Raw genomic sequence first — 19,536 nt, 5'->3', positions numbered from 1 at the left:
CAGCTGAAGGAGAATTATTGCCCTCTAATAGCCAAAGCTGGTCTTTGGCAAGTCAGTTAATATTAAGTGGACAGGGTGGGTGAACCAAAGAGGCTTGTCCCTGACTAACCTCGCTGTACAAGCTCAACACCTAACCTCTGTTTTTCTGGGGCTAACGGGAGGATGCAGTACTTCACTTTGTATCTAGCCATGGGACCAGACTGTATTTAGCGTGCAGACAAGAAGAACAATTCTTGCTAATTAACAAGAAGCAGATCCTAATCACACGAACATAAGAACAGCAGAAAATACAAGACATACATACAGTGCCATGAAAAAGTATTTCCCCATTCCTGATTTCTCACTTCTATGCATATTTATTTGAGTTTAAGACTCCAGTGAACCACGCTGAGAGCCATTATACACAAATGGAGAATATTTGGAACAGTTGTGGCTCGCTTACAGAAATCACTCCAATTAATACAAGAGTGCAATGGCAACCCATCCAGGAGATAACAAAAACCCCTCAAACACCACCCAAAGGAATGCAGGCCTCACTTATCTTACTTAAGGTCAGCATCCCCCCAACCCCTTCCCCAAACGGCTCATCTCACATTTCCCAAAAAACATCTCCAAGACTTTTGGAGAAATATTCTGAGACTAATGAGACAAGTGAGACAATGACGAAGGTTGAACTTTTTGGAAGGTTTGAGTGTCGTTACACCATATAAAAGGGCATAAAACTAACACAGTATTTCATTAAAAGAACATCACACCAATCGAACATGTTGGTGGTAGTGTGATGGTCTGGGGCTGCTTTGGTGTTTCGAGACCTGGAAGACCAGACCTAATTGATGAATCCATGAATTCTGCTTTCTACCAGAAAATCCCGTAGGAGAATGTCCCACCATCAATTTCTAACCTGAAGCTCAAGCACACTCTAGCTATGTGGCAGGACAATGATTGAACATGGCAGTAAGTCCACCTCTGAATGGCTAAATACATAAAATAAAATAATAATTTAAGTTTTTGGAGTGGATTAGTCAAAGTCCAGTATCAAACAAGATTGTGTTGCTTTGGTATAACCTTAAAAAGGCTGTTTATTCTCAAAAACCCTCCAATATGGCAAAGATAGTGCACCAAAATTCCTCCACACTGATGTGAAAGATTCACTGTCAGCTATTGCAAATGCTTGATTGCAGTTCTTACTGCCAAGGGTGACCCAACCAGTTATTCGGTTTAGGGGAGGAGTACTGAATTTATATAGGGAAGTTTGAATTGTTTTTTTATCCTTAATAAATGTAATCATCAAAAATGGCATTTTGTATTTATTCAGGTTATCTTTGTCTAATATTAAAATCCACTTGATGATCTGAAACATTTAAGATGAACAAATACTGAAAACGTAAGTTATCAGAAAGGGGGCAAATCCTTTTTCACAGCACTGTACATGGCTGTCAGTTGTGCTGCGCCACACATCAAACCTGGTAAAAATATACAGCTGAGTTATAATGAGATAGGTTTATTCATGCACACAGATTTATTAACACCTACTCAAGCTGTCATCATAAGTCATAATTATATCATGTCACTCAGTGTCTGTAACCAAATGGGGTGTCAGTCAATTTAGCTACCTTATTATCAGTGCTAATGAAGCTCTATGAAGATATTCAAATTCTACATTCGTCCTGCTGAGATGGGTTTCCATTTTACAAAACTTCTCTGCCAGGCACGTACAACATGTTTATGATATATTTTGCAGTCTTTAGCAGGTTTAATGTGTGATAATCCTACATGACAGAAGTGCAGTTGTTTATCTAAATCTGTTTTACATATTTACACGTTGTATGCTTACTTACTTTCTGCTGGTAAGCAAAGCGATACCTTAAGGCACCTGTTGTCCTTGTTTACTGTTCAGAACACCTCCACAGGTGCCTGTCAAAAACCATCATTGCTGCTCAAGTCACACCTACGTAAGCTCTATGTCTCTGATAAAGACCAATTTTATGTAGTGTTCAGATCAAAAGTCCAAAATGGTTCCCCTTACAATGACTAGTGATGCAGCAAATTATCATTTTAACACATTACTCTTCATACTGAAGATCTGTTTCAACTCACTTCAACCTTGTACCAAATATAGCTCACTAGCATCTCACACAATTAAACTTTGCCTGCAAATATTTAGTTTTTTTTTTCCTTGTACAAACATATACAATGACATTGTTTACTTCCTTTATCATTTATCTAAGAAGGGCACAGGCAAGAGAAGATATAAAGAAGAGGCAATTATCACACAATTACACTTTGACATGGCTTTAAGCAAAAAGAGAACGTGCTTTTAGAAAAGTTAGACATCACAAACTGAAATGCTGCAATTCAACGCATGACTCATGTTGTTTTAAAGTGTCTAAGTTCCTGTTACACAAGCAAAGGTAGGCCAACTCTCTGAAGTATTCCTCAGTGTACCTGGCCAAAGAGACCCAGAGCATATGTGCTCTGCCATCTGCTGTGTCCCATGGTTCCCCCTGACAAACTTTTAATGGATTCACACTCAAAGACACGCTCAGCCCTAATGAGATCAGGAATGCTTGTGTCACTGCAACTTCTTCTTCTTTGTCAAATCAAAACATCCAGCAGGAATTAAGAGTTAAAACAAGTTTGAATTTCTGGCAAGTTATCTTTAAATGTTTAGTTCTTTTAAAACAATTGTTGCTAATATAAAATCCTATCTGATATTTGCTATTCCCCCATGTTAAGCAAGTTTTCATTAAAAAAAAAAAAAGGAGTTAATATACTTTGTTATTGCAGATACAGGACACAGTAGCTAATCTGGCTCACAGTCCATCATAATTCACAGGTTAGTTTAATGACTGAAATACAGAGAGAAGCAATAGATATTCTTGTCATTTGTTGGATGTTTTGCAAAGTGTGAATTAAAATCCACTGAGAAGTTAAGGAGGCTTATATATCCACAGCAAATTAATCTTGTTCATCAATGAAACTGCTTGAGTTCACGAGTATATGATCAGTAGCAGCCAGCCATTAGACAAATGAAATTCTGTATGTCACACCATTGACCAGATGATAGCATAATAGTGAAACGAAGTCCATATTTCAGATGTGGGACCAACAGTGGTGACGATCATAACCAATAAGATAATGATCATTTCCATCTAACAGAATGCAAGTGATATGCAGCATATGTGGCAGAGCTAAATCACATTGATTCCGTCATTTGGTATTTAACAAAGTTTTTCATCATTTTGTGCAAAATTTATCAACACTGAGAATCCTATGTTAACAACTTTGCCAAACAATTAAAATTAAATATTGTTTAATACACCAGAAATTAAATTTTGTAAAACTGCCAATTGTGGCCAAGAGTTTATGTTAAAAAAACAAAACAGTTATGGTGAAGAAGCTTCTGGTGAACATTGCTTGCAAGATTTGCTGAAATCTGACCAATGCTCTGAGAGTAACAATTTTTATGAAAACAGAAAAAAGCATCAGTAAAACAACAAATATGACCTCGATCACCATTTGGGTAAAAACCCATTAGGTGATCATTGTGTGTAAGTTTGTTTAAATTCAGGCAAATACAACTCACCAGGGCATAAGACAAATGGAATAAAGCAAATTCTTTTCAATTTCATAAATTTCTGCTCCACTTACTGTGATCTGACATTTCCTTGCGTGGTTTAATCCAAGCAAAAATCTATCCAAGACTGGAAAAGCTGTCAACTATTCAATTCTGCACTAAAATATTGAAGACATTTAAAATCCAAAATCCCTCCTAATCTAAATAAACTGCTTCTTCACACCTCCGAGCCTAAGCAATTCTGTTTTATCTGAGGTATCTTTTTGCAAATTTAGACCAAAGATTTTGACTGCCCATGTGGTCATTTTTTATTACAATCATGTTAAGTGCAAAGTACAAACTCAATGCACAAGATGCTGCAAATTAATAACCCTGATTACTGTGATGTCTCAGGAGGTATGAATCAACAATGAGTTAAAAAAAAAAGAATAAAAAGAAAAAAGTAAGTGAGTGGGTGGATAACATATGAATACATGAATGTGATATGTTATCTTCTTGTCTCATGAGCATCATATATGGAAGAGATATGTTGTAAGGGGCTCATCAGATGTGATCCCAACCAAATCTAGTTAGCTCACTTGTTTCACCTTCTTATTAAAAGTAAATCAATAGGTTAGACTTAAAGGTTGCTGTAAATCACCATTCTAACAATGAAGCAGAAACCAAATGCCTCTTACACTCAAACTATGTATGTTAAGTGCCTTGGATGTCTGAAAGAATAGGACATTAGCTAAATGTCAGCAAATGTTAGCTGATGGCCTATGCTTCTAGACACCCAAGGCATGCATACTGGTAATTTCAATGTAATATGCATTCTGCTTCATCCCACTTTCTCTACAGCACACCGAAACAGGCCCCTTAACCAATGGGTAATCAGACTTTGACAAGACAAGATCATATCGTCAGGAACTATACAACAAGAGATATTCATTGAATATGAACATCATCATGGATCTTTAAATCGCTGTATTCCACACACCTTCACACTTTTAATAACGTCTCTAGAGGGTTTTGTGTACAGAATAGCCAAGTTTCTTGCTCAAGTTGGAACTTGCATCAATCAAAAATTGAATGAAATTATTCCTATCACATTTTGGGTCATGTCAGAAGTTATTATGAAAGGCATGTTCATGTTTTAAATAACTGGGGGATGCTGATACAGAGGGGTATATGTCCTTGGGTGAATGAGGACAGGTTCAAGAGGAAATGAATTCTCACTGACATAAAACAGTCTACAATAAAAGCAGCACAGTACAATGGTATGATGGTATTCTTCATCCTCAGGAGAGTCAGCGTGAAGGGAAAAAGGACAGGAATAAAGATGTTGGAGCGGTTTCATACTCCTAGCAAATGTGTCAGTATATATATATATATTTTTTTGAATATGTCAAACTATTCCTCTGCAACATGCCATGTGCAAGGCTGCGTGCGTGATAAAACAGTCAAACGTTGACTCAAAGGTATAGCTTTTCATATTGAAATGTTTTTAAATGTACTATAAAAAATATTTTTCAGGAAAGAAATATAGGAGTGGAGAAAAAACAACCTGTTTCTTTAAAGGCTTTGGAAAACTTGTGAAGAGATGAGTTTTCCACATTTATATAAATATTTTTTTCTAACAGATTGTTTGCATCTTAACATAAAACTCCTGCTCATCAGGTTTCTGGGAAGATTGGAGATGACTACAGTTTCAGATTAACAATTGAACTGTTGCCTACTAAAGGTTTTTTCAGTAAATTTTAGTGAATGAAGCAAAAGTGCCTCCAGCTTTTTAGACATGAGAATTTCTCAAATATAATTCAAAACTGTACCGACTTTTCAGTGGGGAATGTAGTGTGCATTTTTTAACCACTTTATGAAATTTTACAAAATAATAATAATTTTAAAAAACAAAAAAAAACACAAGCATTAATAAGGAAATTCGATACAAGTAAATCATGACAAGGACTAGACTCATCTTTACAAAAATCTTTGACAAGAATACATATATACATATGCAATAAAAAAATATGTTTGACCTTGAGGGTAATAGCTGGGGGATATTTATGTACCATATACCCTTCAGCAAAGTACACCAATATCATTACAGTTAAAATTAATGTATGGATTTCCCTAATACCGTGTACGGCACATTTAGGAATGACAAGTGCAGAAATAATCAGCATATGTAGCACTATGTCTAGCTTTGACATTTATTGAGGAGTGCATAATAAAAAGCCTAGTGGAGGAATCCAGTGTGGATATTCGATCTATGCATGCCTAGAAGCCCCTGAGAATGAGAAGTGAGGAGGCAAGCCTCTCTCATCTGCATCAGTTTGCTAAGTGGAGCATGGCACATAAACACACTACAGGTAGCAGCTGGTGGCTGTTTAGAGACCCTCAAGGCCCTGAGACCTGCACTGATCGTTACCTTTCACTCAGTTTACAGTTTAGAATACAGGCACCGGTCATTATACCTTGCTACAGTGTAAGTGTCCTCAAGCCAGTGGCCTTGTTGCCTGAGAGGGAAAGGATACAGCTCTGCTGCACAAGTACATAGCTTCCATTGGTGGCTTGCTACACACCACACTGAACTATCCTCAAGAGCAGTGTAAAGGCAAGTATAGACTCCAGTTACGCATCATGTCTAGTCAGACGCTGTCAACAAGACAGAAGTTGCTAAAGATAGATCCAACAGCAGCAACAAGGCATTCGAGTTAGCTTTGTTTCATGATGGCTAAGTTTTGACTGTTAGATGTGATGTTGGGAAAAAGTACTGGGTATACGCCGCAGTCCAACGCCAGAATTTTGATACTAATGTCAGTGAAAAACACACTGATCCAGAGGATTGTTTTTGTGAATGTCTTAAAAAAGAGACAATGAAATATTGTCAACTACAGGAAACAGTGTAAACAGATCTCCAAAATGGTAGCCTATAATGGTCAAAAAGAACAAAACAGCATGAGTGACAAGCGAAAATGTGTTTATGTCAGTTTCTTAAAACAGAAATGAAAAGGCTCTTTCATTGTGGCTCCAGGTTAGAATTTAATTGGACAGTTGTTGACAGGAACTAATAGATCAAAATAACATCCATTCATTTCTTGCAGGAGAACTCATTTGTCCACATTTCAAATGATTCTGAAACCATTAAACGATGATTGCAATGCCATTTCACGAGAATCTGTGTATTGTTTTTCACATATTTATTGTAAATAAGTTTAGAAAATGTTAATTCCCCGAGGCAGCAGCATATTCCTTTAGTAATGTATAGCTGTGTGTCAGCAATATAAACCAGGCATGCCAGCCTTACAGCATTTGGACAAGCTTCAATAACCCAGTACATTTTACTAAAACTAAATTTTTGCAACAAAAAAAAAAATAGGGATAGGTTAATTGGATAATCCAAATTGCCACTAGGTATGAATGTGCGAGTGAATGTGAGTATGAATGGTTGTCTGTCCTTGTGTGTTAGCCCTGCGACAGACTGGCGACCTGTCCAGGGTGTACCCCGCCTAGAAGCTCGCCCTATGACAGCTGGGATTGGCTCCAGCGCCCCCCGTGACCCTGAAAAGGATAAGCGGTAGCGAATGGATGGATGGATGGAAAAAAAACAAAAACAAATGGAAAAAAAATGAACAGGTTTCTGCTACATAGTAATAAAAAGTGACTTGTACCTGGAAATATCTCAATAATTTACTTATTCACATAATATGGACTGTGAATTAGTCAAACAAACAGCATTGTTAATATCTGCCACCTGAACCCCGTTTGGTTTTTAAATGTGTAGGATGTATTAAAATTTCAACAACTGGAGTTATGAGCAGCAGAAAGTTGGACATAAACCCTGCTGGAGGCCACAAACAAAATAAACAGAAAGTTTGGGTCACAAACAGGATTAGGGTTTAGAAATATTATCCAAAGAGTACTTTTGGTGTTAAAAAAAATATCAGTAACCCTGAAGACATCAGTTCCCCTCCTTCCTGAAGAAACACAAACACATCAAAATTCATCAAAATCTGAGAGGAGTGCATTGTTGCATAAACTGTAGGTTCCAGACAGGCAGAATAAAATAACTTGGTCTTGGACTGCTGGTCAGATACAATAAACTCAGTGCATGGCTTTATGAGGGTGATTGTGCAAGCAGCCCTCTTGAATAGTGCATATGAAGAAAAAAAATGGCTTGCACACAACTAAATAAATATCGTGTATATCAAACGATGATGGTGCTAAAACAAAGACTATATGCATGAAAACAAAACTGTTCAATAAAACATGCAGTACCAATTTAAATCCAAATAGTTCCATTTAAATAAGCAATACACAAATAGATAAACCACGCAAGCACAAACAAATAATCCTTATCAATTTTACAAGACATAAGCTACAAGAATACTCATCAAAAGCATATACAGAAATGTGCTATAAATACTCACAAGGCAAGCAAACAGAGAAACATGTGACAAGAAGCACAGACACCAAAGATTTTTTTTTTCAATGGGACACCTGGTTGGGACTTGCTTGTGCACATGCAAGAAACAAGTCTTTCTGCCAGAAGTTCTTTCTCGTATCCGACTGAAATGATTTATGAAATGTAGGCAAACCTGTGAAAGGATCTATTTAACTAATAAAATATTATTGCCCTAAATTCAACTAAGTTAGCTCTTGGAGAACAAAAATCAGTCCATCAAGTTTCTTAGTATAAATGCATTGGGGGATGCATCAGGAAGGACATCCAGTGTAAAAATCAACGAAATCAAATATGCAGAGCTGCCCAGTGTGGCAACCCCTTGTGAATAAGGGAGCAGCTGAAAGTAGCTTCTTAATGGCTTATCCAAATTAATGTTGTGGAGGGGCTGAAACTTATCCCAGCTGTCATGGGACAAGCGACAGTATGCAACCTGGACAGCACACAAGTCTAGTCCATGACAGTAAACTAAAACAACCAAGTTTAAATGGTAAATGGTCTGTATTTGTATAGTGCTTTACTAGTCCCTAAGGACGCCAAACTGCTTTACACATCCAGTCATCCACACATTCACACATGGCAAGCTACATTGTAGCCACAGCCACCCTGGGGCGCACTGACAGAGGCGAGGCTGCCGGACACTGGCGCCACCGGGCCCTCTGACCACCACCAGTAGGCAACGGGTGAAGTGTCTTGCCCAAGGACACAATGACCAAGACTGTCCAAGCCGGGGCTCGAACCGGCAACCTTCCGATTACAAGGCGAACTCCCAACTCTTGAGCCACGATCGCCAAAATCGATAGGTCGGTGCTGATTTATGAGTGATCATTCCAGGTTAGGTTGGGGCCTCATCATGGAGAGACTCCACCTGTCAGTTAGCTTGGAAACAACTTAATGTGTCTCTGGAAGAGCTGAAGGAAGTGGCTGAAAGTTCTAGGTGACTCTGTTTAGGCTACTGCTCTCACAGTCTGGACCCAAATAAGCAACAGAAATGGATGGATTGATGGATGGATGGGGACACAAACCCTTTTAAATAAAAGTCCTTTTTTTGACCCGTGCATCCACAGCAACCTCAGCCTCATAACTGGTACGGTCATCTGACATTTCTGAGTATTTCTCCTAGAAATGTTTTCCGGCAGAAAATGTTGAAGTAATTTTTTGCGCTACTTGCTGTTGTTCAGTGCTTTATGAATTTTGAAGTTGCTGTGGAAAATAAGCAGAAACATTTTTAGTCTACTGCAACATTGCTCATCACTTTTTTTTGTCTCCACATTTACATTTACAGCACATTTGTGTAACCGATTAAGTTGCACTTGGAGTATGTTTTGTCTGTTTTAAGTGTTAAGCTTATAAAGTATTAAAACTTATGTATAAGGCTAACACTTAAAAACAACAACAACTGTGTGTTAATCCACTTCAGGGCCAGGAGTTTGTACTTTTGTGCATTCTGCATAAAAAACTTTTAGAAATTTCCATTTCTTAAATTTATTTTGATGTACTTTGATTCTGGTGGTGTTATGCTTTTAGCGCTGCAACCCTAAAAGACTTGCAGGACACAGTTTCTTGCAGCTCTCACAGGAAACACCCGCAGAGAGAGCCCATCATGAGGCCATTTTGGCATCCATAAGTATGATTGATGACATAGGGATGCAGACAGCGAGAATTCCCCTCTGCCATGAGAAAAATGATGATTGTTTGGATTTTTTTTTATTTATTTATTTCCCTGTTAGTGCCCCCCTCTGCTTCTCAGTGGGACACATTTACATTACGTTAGCAACATATACACTCAAAGCCTGGGGCTACCAAATACAAACAAAACAACTCCCGTGGATCTCAAAAGTCCATTTATCCACAATTTTTATCACAAATACTTCGATGTTTGTAGAGTAAAATGTAAAAAAGGTAAAACATGCCATCGGAAGCCATTATCCCTTTCAGGACCTCACCCCCAAATCTATTTCAACATGTGTGACTGGCAGGAAGGTCGCAATAATTTCACAATACATCACAGCAACAGTGGAGTGTGCTGCAGGGGCTAACAAAGTCACCTGGCCATTCCCTTTGCAGGCACTGCCATTTAGCCCTTTTTAATCCCCTCCATCCCATTACATGACAGTAGAAGACCTGTGCACATTACATGCTTCAGTAGAGATCATTTGCCTCGCGCAGGCAGCCAAAGATCACATAAAATATTACCACCCGTTATTTCTGTCCCACCTCCATCTCCTGACTGGCAGTAAACAGAGCTGGACGTCAAATGATAGCATAGTATATGACATCCTAAGAAGTTCCACTGAATCCCGCAGTCTGCCATATGACTCACTCTCCACGTCTCAGACATCGGGTAATCGACTGAGTGGAAACGGAGACAGCAGATAAGACTGAGTGCAGGTCTTAACTTTAACAAGCAATAAAAAAGTGGATTTTAGAGGCAAAATATAATTAATTTTCTTACAATTAAATTAAACAGATATAATTAAAGTCTTCTGAGAGGGTGGTTCATATTTTAAGATGTGCAAACACTCCAAAGACTTTGCAATTCATAAGTTCATTCCTATTTTAAATATCTTCACAGTATACGAGCTTCCAGCCCGGTCTGGTCAGCAGAAAGAATCATCAGTTAAGTCTTGTGGAATTACTGTACTCGCTGAGCCTTCAGGCTTTGGATCATAACAACATTTTTGTCAATAACACCATCTCCAGTGCTGTCATTCCCCCTGACCTGGTTCCTCTATTGAGCCCAAACACAAACACACACATACGAAAACACACACACAGAAAATCTGGGGTACTAAGCTTTTCATTTCAACTCCAGGAGAAGACGTGGTAGTTATTTCAACATTTTAAGTAGTACAGAAATACTCTCACAATAGCACCCTGATGTTTCACGGTTATTATTTTCACTCTATTAAAATTGCAGTGGTTGCAGTGAATTACTCATATTGGCCAATCTTATAGAAAAAGTTTGGGTAATATAAAAAAGTAATAGATATATATTTCAATAGTATTCTAATTTGATTCATTTAAATATAAGTACAATCTAATTTAATAAAAACACAACTTTACAAATACAGAGTTTCCCAAATATGTTTTCCAGTCTCTAACGGCATCACATCAAAAGCAGCAAAACCACACACACATCCGTCTGTCACAGACTTCAAGAAATCAAACCGCCAAGTGAGACCATTCAACAAAAAATGCACAGCATGCAGCAGCAGTGAAAGCACCATTTGTGGAGGTGGACCAGTAATAAGTTTGAGATTTCCCCTAAATCGTCAGTGATTTTAATAGAGTGTGATGGCAGTTGTGAGACTGGCACAAACAGCAAAACAGGAAGCTTTTGAAGCTCTAAAGTAACTTAAAATTTTTTGTAACTTTAATGATCAAGTCGTCCGTCCTAAACAGCTCTTCAAGTCATCACGAACTGCACAAAAACAGTATTTAAGTTCGCATTAATCTGTGAATTGGTGTTAATGTCATTTGCAATCTGTCTGTAAACTCCACAAATCATAAAATGTGAACAGTAACGTGCCCTTGACACACTCATTGACTACACCACTACCTCTACATCATGTGTGTAATATAAATGAATGACATTTCAGTGAAAAAACTAAATAACTAAAAAGGGGCCGAAGCTAAAAGCAGATAATGCTGCATTATTAACAACATCTGCCAAGTGAATTTCATAAAAATATATCCATCCATCCATTTTCTTAACCCCAGGGAAGCTGGGATCTATCCCAGCTGTCATTAGAGCTAAAGGAAGGGTACACCCTGGACAGATCGGTAGGCTGACACGCAGGGAGACAGAAAACCATTAACGCTCATATTCATGGAGTGCGAGAGGAAGCCGGAGTTCCCGGAGACAGCCCATACATAGGCAGGGAGAACATGCAACCTTCCCAAAGTAGCTTAGTAAAGTAAAGTAAAGTAAGCTTGTGGATTCAAACCCAGTACACCCTAGATGTGAGGCAACAGTGCACAGCACCACCACTGTCTATAATGTTAAAAAAAATACACATATTTTAATAAGCTATATTACTCAATTATAGTCCAAATGATGTCATTTATCCCCAAATCAGCTATTAAACCAAAGGCTCTATTTTCAGGAGATTAAGTAAAATAGTGCAAACAAGTCGTGTGCCAGCCACGAGATTAAATTTTAAATCAGTTCAGACTAATATAAACTTACATAGCGAAAAAGAAAGCTCTCTGCATTTACTACATTTCTGCTAAGAAGCAACTTGAATGTTTTTTCATTTATTTATTTATTGATAGGACAATGTTACGATTTTAATCAACTTTTAATCAAAAGGAATTTGCAAATTTATTTTAGGCAAGATCTGGCTTGGCTTGAAAGTTGTTTGCATGAGTAAGAGGCAATGAGCTTTGAGCCCAGAGGACATGTCTATCACTGTGCGAATTTGCTGAGTTGTTGATAAAGCGTTTCTCCCGAAGACATGTAAGGTTGTGACTCATTCAAAGAGAAGATCAAAAGACTTTTATTCAGGGTGAAATAATTCAGGAAAGAGACAGATTGGATTTTTTCCACTCATTCCAGAGATTAGTTGTGATGTCAGAGACACAGATCCAACGGATTTAATCAGTTAGTTATTCAACCCGTCTCTGAACAGGTGTGCCTGTTATCAAATATGCAGCCTTTTACTTGTGCCAGATTCCCTGATTTATAGAAAGAATAATTGATTGGCCTTGAAGCATAACAATGACGACCTGGAGAGACAATTCAATGAAAGAGGCGGAAAGGGGAGACTGCCTCTCATCCATACTCCTGTTCTGATGACATAATGATATTTATATCCAAACTATGCCTGAAAAACAGACCAATTTAATTTAAGTATCGCTGCAGCGAAACACTGACGCTGTAACCTTAAGTCATTTTTCAAATCATGTGTGTAATGTGTAATCAAGGCCAGAGAACACCAAGAAAGATTTCAACAAAACATCATAAAATCTGGTTTTACATGCCAGTAGGGATGCATCGGGCCTGCCTTATTTCACACAAGGTATATTTAAGATAATTACTTATTAGGCTTGTGGCAGAAACCATGCAATGCCAAATGAAGTGAGCAGCGGTTGTGGTCTACTGCTTGAGCATTGCATGAGCTTCATTTTATCTAATTACCCAATTTTCACAGGACAGGAGTTAATCTGTACAGCTGTCCACTCACTGGGCTCCCTTACTTGGTTTTCACCGTCAGAAACCTCTACTGGAGACATGCAGACACATTTCACACTCGGCATTGATAGGGCAGGATAGCCGGTATGACACACACACACACACACACATATATATATATATATATATATATAAGCCTGTAGTTATGCGTTCAGGCAGTTTACATGCGTGGGTTCCCGATTAGAGCAGATCTCTCCAAGCAGCTGTGGGAAGCTCACTACCCCCAGGTAGTCAGTCAGGAGCGTTTTGGAAATCAAGTAGCTCACATTTGTATAAAGTTAACTTCAGTGAGTGAAAATCACAGCAGGTACTTTGTGAGTGACAGGTGGTTGAAAAGCTGGAACCGATTAGTTGGACGTGGTGCAGTCGCAGTAGCGTACCCCTGCAGCATTAAAACGATTTAGCGTCTTAAATGAGTTGCAATAGGACTGCTGAGTATTTTTAACTTTTCCTCTCAGATATAAACACTTAACACAGACGCGTTTACTATTATTATTTTATTTTGTAAAAGTCGCTGCATATTCTCGATCATTTCGGATGCTGTAACCGGCAGGTCGTGAGCCAGTAACTCAGTCCACCCTTACCTGGGATCTCCTGATGGGGAACATGTGAGAAGCCAAAGCCTTTCGCGATGGAAGCCTCCCTCACCTCGCTGCAATTCCTCGCTTTAAATTCGGCTCTTGCCGCAACAGACAGCACAGAAAAAGTGCAAATGATGGTCTCCAGTCTGAGCATCGTTCACTTCTGTACAGATCCCTCACTGTTTAGGTACTCTGCAGTGTCCCGCTTGCTGGCAAAACTCCCCCCTCCTGCAGCAGATTCGCAGGTAGACTATTTAATGACTGGTCGTTTTTAGTGGTTGAAACTCAACTATAGTCTCTTAACACATCCCCCAAAGCACAACGGGTTTGTATCGCCACCGAGTTCAGTTGAAAGTCCCTCGGCGCAGTAGAAAAGAAAGCTGTGAGCGTAAAGGTGCCACATGAATCCAAGGAGCGCGTTTCCCGGCTTGTTGACTCAACTTCGCTCAGCAAAGAAAGCCCATTGTAGCTGCGTTGAAGTGGAAATGCTCTGTGGAGGAGAGCGCTGTGTGTTCAGATGCACCGGCAGGGCAAAAGCGGGACACAAAACGTGGAGTGGAATCGAGCCTCATCCAGTGTAGCAGGTCGGCACCTGCATATGAGATACAACCTGGTAGAAAGTAACAAATACATAAAACATCCTGTAGGTGCTATTGGATTAAAAATGGGAAGATATGGAGCCGACTTTAAAATTGAATCGCTGCCATAAATGCCTGTGGGTATATCCCATTGTTTTTCGTGAGTGTGAATTATAGAATGCAGTCTGTTACACTTGGATTTTTTTTCCTAATATCTGCAATTTAACAAACCTTTACTTGGCCTGCACGTTTATGCTCCACTGGGGAGGTGGCAATTCTGCTGAGCTTAGAAAATGCAAATGTTGATATTTTTTCACTACATTCATCTGATACAGAAGCAAATTATCAGGTTCTGTAGTATCAAACTGTATAAGTCACGAATGTAAAGGATTTGATTAAGACCAGAAGGCAAGCTTTCACAGTTTTATTGATTTTGGAAGAGCTTAATCCCTGGGTAGATCAACAGTGGATTAACGTGGCTCCCATCACTATGCAAAGGATTCCAGTGGGATGGGTTACCACATTTCGAAAGTTCTTTAAAAGTGACACCGGCTTGTTTCAGATGGTAGCACTGGAAGATCTTCAATTAAATATCCAAATCCAAGGGGTTCAGGTTTAAGGGCAACACTGAGGCATGTTCTGCTTTACTGATTAAAGTGCCTGTATTCTGGCTTTATGAGGCCACATTCAGTTCCCCACATGAAAGACGGTCATTATTTTTTAGAATTCTTAATGTATGTTCATGTCGATCGTGTCCTTTGAGAGGTTCCGAGAAATTGCATAATAAAAACACTGCTAATCACAGCATCAACATATACTTGTACTCCCTTTTATGTTTGCAACTGGTCAAACACTATTCCCCAAAAACAAATGTAGTCCCCCTGTTTTGACATTCAGTAAAGGGATGATAGAATTAGTCGTTAGTCTCTTCATCCTTTAGTGGTTCCTTTCATGAATTCTGTGCTCTACTTTTATAGTGAGACATTTTGACCTGGACATGTCACACTTTAATGTATCCAACTTTGAAACCCAGGGGATGATTTCATCCAGATGAATAATTTTAATACAATAAAGAATTAATCGCAGCCAAGATGGCTTTCAAGTTTCCTAACTACATAGTAATATGCTGCTCTAACTTACCACAGTTATTCTGGGATTTCAAGGCATTCCCAAACCAGCCAGTGATGTAGAGTAGTAAACATGATGTCATAGAAGCATTAAAATGTGGACCCAAAAGCTTGGACATGGGACGAGGCAGACTGCAAGTAAAAAGTGAGCCATTTATTCTGGCTAATCAGAGTTCATACGTAAAAACAAAGTGAAACACTGTCTGGGGAAACAACAAAGCATAAAGTTAGCCAAAGTTCTGCTTTAAATAGAAACATGAGGTAATCCAGAATATGGGAAACACCCAGGTACAGAGCTGAATCTAATCAGACATTATCAAGACAAGGGAAGCAAAAGTAAATACAAGGCACATGGGACAAGAGCTACCAAAACAAACAGGAAGTACCGACACAGAAAAACGCCTACCACAGAGACTAAGACTTGATAACAGTAAACGGGGATACAGGAGAGGTCAGATGAACTGAAAACTCATGGACATATACTCATGGAAAACCCCCCCCACAAAAGCTAACCTAAAATACAACTTTAAAAAACTCCAAACACTAGGTCAGAGATTCAAGAACATGAAGTGCAGTAGCATTTAACTTTATTATCTTGTCAAAATCACAGAACCTACTTGTCGAAACAATAAACACTTCAGCCGTCAAGGTGACAAAAGTATAACTTTGGCATACTGTCACACAAACGGTTCAGAACAAAACAAACAGAACTTAATAGAAGAGAAACACTGAGTGCTGTGACACCGACAGTGCTTATTATGAGAACATTAGAAGGTGAAGAAAGGCATAGTAACAACCTCTTAAGTCTCGCAACCAAGAGACAAAAACACACATCACACATACACAGGTGAGTTCAGTGTTTGAACTGCAGCTAAGATATTGTCTCATAAGCTGCTGCTAATAAGTAACACTAACACCTGGTGCAAGCTAAAGTGAGAGGCTTAGACATTTTCTCTGCCACTGACAGCTGCACGTACAGCACCTTGGAGAGCACCACATATTCACCTCTTACCTTGGCCATCACATTTGTTTGCCTTTTAATATGGTGATTACACAACATTATTACAGGACTTTTCATCGTGTCCTATCCCACCTCCAAATTAAAGCTTTTATTTAAAAGCATTAACTTTTATTTATTTATTTTAAGGCAGCGTTCATAAACAATTAACTAACAAATGAAGAGATTGTGCACCTGTCTCCATCTGTTCCACCAGTACACATTCATTCTAACCTGCACAGTGTGAATCAACTGATGATCAATCTTTCAGTTAAAATGGTAAGTAATAAAGATGCTCTTGTAACCAGTGGGGACTGGCTGGGATGATGATGGTTTTTGTGAGTTTGTGTATTGTTTAATTATGTTTTGTGTACTTTTCTGTTCACTTTATGGTAGCTGGGATAGTATTGCTAAGACCTGTGAATTGACTTTTTATTTTCACTTGCTACAATCTTTAATTAGCTCTGTCAATACTGCACAGTTTCTAAGATAAGAAAACTGAAATAAATCAACACCATTAGGTAAAGAAGATAAGCTAAGGTAAGACTGGAACAAAAAGGGTCTGACTGTAATAAAAGTTTAGAAACTGACAAGTGATTTTTTTCCCCCTAGAGAAGCACTGAGGGGTTTATGTTTTTGAATGGAAATTGATATGGAGAATGCAGATAAACTATCCAATGCACATTACATAATATTTGACCTAACTGCAAGTCATGACAACAAAAAAATATGTATTTTAATATGAGTTAAATTGTTCTACCTGCCCTACATCCTAATGCACTCGGATTTCTCCCCAATATCGACTCAGGCTCTGTTCACATTCCTCATACAGATGAGAAAATCCATGTTTATTCTCTGTAAAAAACAAAAAACAAAAAAACAAGGCGGTACAATAAGAAGTGCTGGGATCTCAGAGCTGATGCCTTGAATCAAAACAGCCTGACTGTTGTTTTTGGCTGTGTCCACAAATTTTCACAAACGTGAAAGGGGGTAAGGAACAGCTTATATGGATTTGATATCAAATATGTGGCAAGCAAAGCGAACGCTTCACTTAATCTCAGGAAGATGAATGCAGATTTCTGTCAGTGTGTCGGACTAAATGACTCATTGGCACGACCACAATGTACAAGCTAGATGTACATCTTCTCCAAATCCTCAATACATGAGGAAAAACAACAATATCGCCATGATCCCTCAATTATTCTAGTTGGATAAAAACACTGCATTGTGCTGAAATTTGCTGTCGCGTCCAAGGTTCAACCAATATAAATCTTCTTTCATGCATGTTTAGTGTAGGCTTTCCTGATAGGCTGTGTAGTGTAATTCAGAAACCTTTTTTTATTCTGGCAATATAAAGACTTTGTTCCAAAATCATCTCAAAACACAGCAAAGAAATATGTTAATTGCTACATCCCTAAAATCTCTGGTACAGGATTTTGTGTCATAAATAAATGTGTTTATGTTTTAAAATTCTGGGACAAATATCCACAAATTACATAACAGCAAGAAGTCACTTTACAACATAATGCAATCAGGAAATATGAAATGCATGTTCAAGGATTTCAGAACTATTTACCATCCTTCTGTTTGATGTGAATAAGCTTACAATCAGTTTCTGTAGAAGACCTAAAAATATGGCCTCAGATTTGAATCAAACACAAAGTAGAAAACTACCAGACAAAGCTTTTAAAAATACAATCATGTGTCTCATCTGTCCTTATTCTGAAAAGAGTATACTCAAATATTTGTTTAAATCATGTAATTTAAATTTCCATCAGTGGTAGAAAGTCTAAAAATGATTAAGAAATATTAATGTACGGGACCATGATTCAGTTGTCTGAAGTTAAAGAAGCACTTTTAGCTTCACTAACAAGAAGCAGTCGTTTTCTGTATGACTGCATTAGTCTCTCAGCTTTACAATGTTGCTTCAGTTTGTGTACATTCATTTATGCGCAGCACTCCTTAGGTCTTGCCACAGCATTTCAATTGGATTGAGGTCTGGACTTGGTCATTTGGACCATTCAGGTGTGAGTTATCATCTCCCGATCAGAGGGCATCCCAGCAAATTCACCTCAAGGTCAGAACATGCAGTGCTGAGAGAAACTGCAAAAACTGCCAAGAGCTACATCTCAGACTATACAGGCCTCAGTTAGCATGTTAAATGTTTAAGTTCATGACATTCTGAAACAATGTTCACTGGAAAGTGTCTTGTTTGAGTTGAGCTTTTGGACCGGGCTACTTCGACACCTTAATTCTTTGCTTTTTTAATCATTCTCTCGTTGACTTTTTCACATGCCTTTATAGTTAGGTCACATTTTCCACAATTTTGTGTACAAGAAGTGTATTTCAAACTTAAAAAAAATGCATAGTGGCTAAAATGAATATTTTCTCTCTTTCTTTCAGTACCACTGTTGATTTGAACACGGACTGAATTAAAATAGTAAGCATTACACTGGTGACAATTTGCCACAAGCCATTTTTTTATGAAAATTTAAAAGAAAGACCAGAACTTGCTAATTGAATAGTAACGCTGTCATGGGTTAATACCAAATAGCCAACTAATTATACTCTTTTCTACATGTCATTTAGCCAGAGAAAAAACATCATCAGAAACAGTAGTCAAAGCAAAGTCAAACTCGCGATGTTTGTACAGGTTACATAAACGACTGTTTATGCTGTAATGCATAGCATGGTTAATGGCTGACAACTCTCATTCACATTTCAAACTCAGAGTTTCTGTTCAGCATTCAGTTTAATATAATCATACTGCCATGTGGCTGCTATAGCAGTATAATCATCTTGTAGCTAATACAGTGCAAATATTGAGATAAATTGCTCTTATCATACACAGCAGACAATAGAGCATAAACAGAGATGGTTTCCAGAGAAAGATTTACAGCTTGGTTGCATAGCCAAGACATGAAGCTTAATTGTAGCCTATAATAACTAAAAACAAACAAGCAAACAAACAAAAAAACCCAACTAAGGAAAAAAAATACCAGTATAATTTTTGGCACATTTCTGATTAGCAGACA

At 38.2% G+C, this 19,536-nt stretch overlaps 1 protein-coding gene across 2 annotated transcripts in view; it reads right to left on the bottom strand.

Annotated features, from left to right (window-relative positions):
• The window catches only part of LOC101480018 (glypican-6), an 80,294-nt gene extending 66,017 nt beyond the window's left edge, over positions 1–14,277 (bottom strand). For both annotated transcript variants that reach the window (XM_076874969.1, XM_004557822.4), the window contains exon 1: positions 13,803–14,277. In XM_076874969.1, the coding sequence (XP_076731084.1) occupies positions 13,803–13,953 (151 nt within the window). In that variant the 5' untranslated portion in view covers positions 13,954–14,277. The remainder of the gene's footprint in view (positions 1–13,802) is intronic.
• Between the last annotated feature and the right edge of the window lie 5,259 nt (positions 14,278–19,536).

Source organism: Maylandia zebra, linkage group LG16, assembly GCF_041146795.1.
Source record: "Maylandia zebra isolate NMK-2024a linkage group LG16, Mzebra_GT3a, whole genome shotgun sequence".
Lineage (NCBI taxonomy): Eukaryota > Metazoa > Chordata > Actinopteri > Cichliformes > Cichlidae > Maylandia > Maylandia zebra.
The sequence above is the reverse complement of the archived record's forward strand: the minus strand, read 5'-3'. Positions and strand labels throughout refer to the sequence as shown.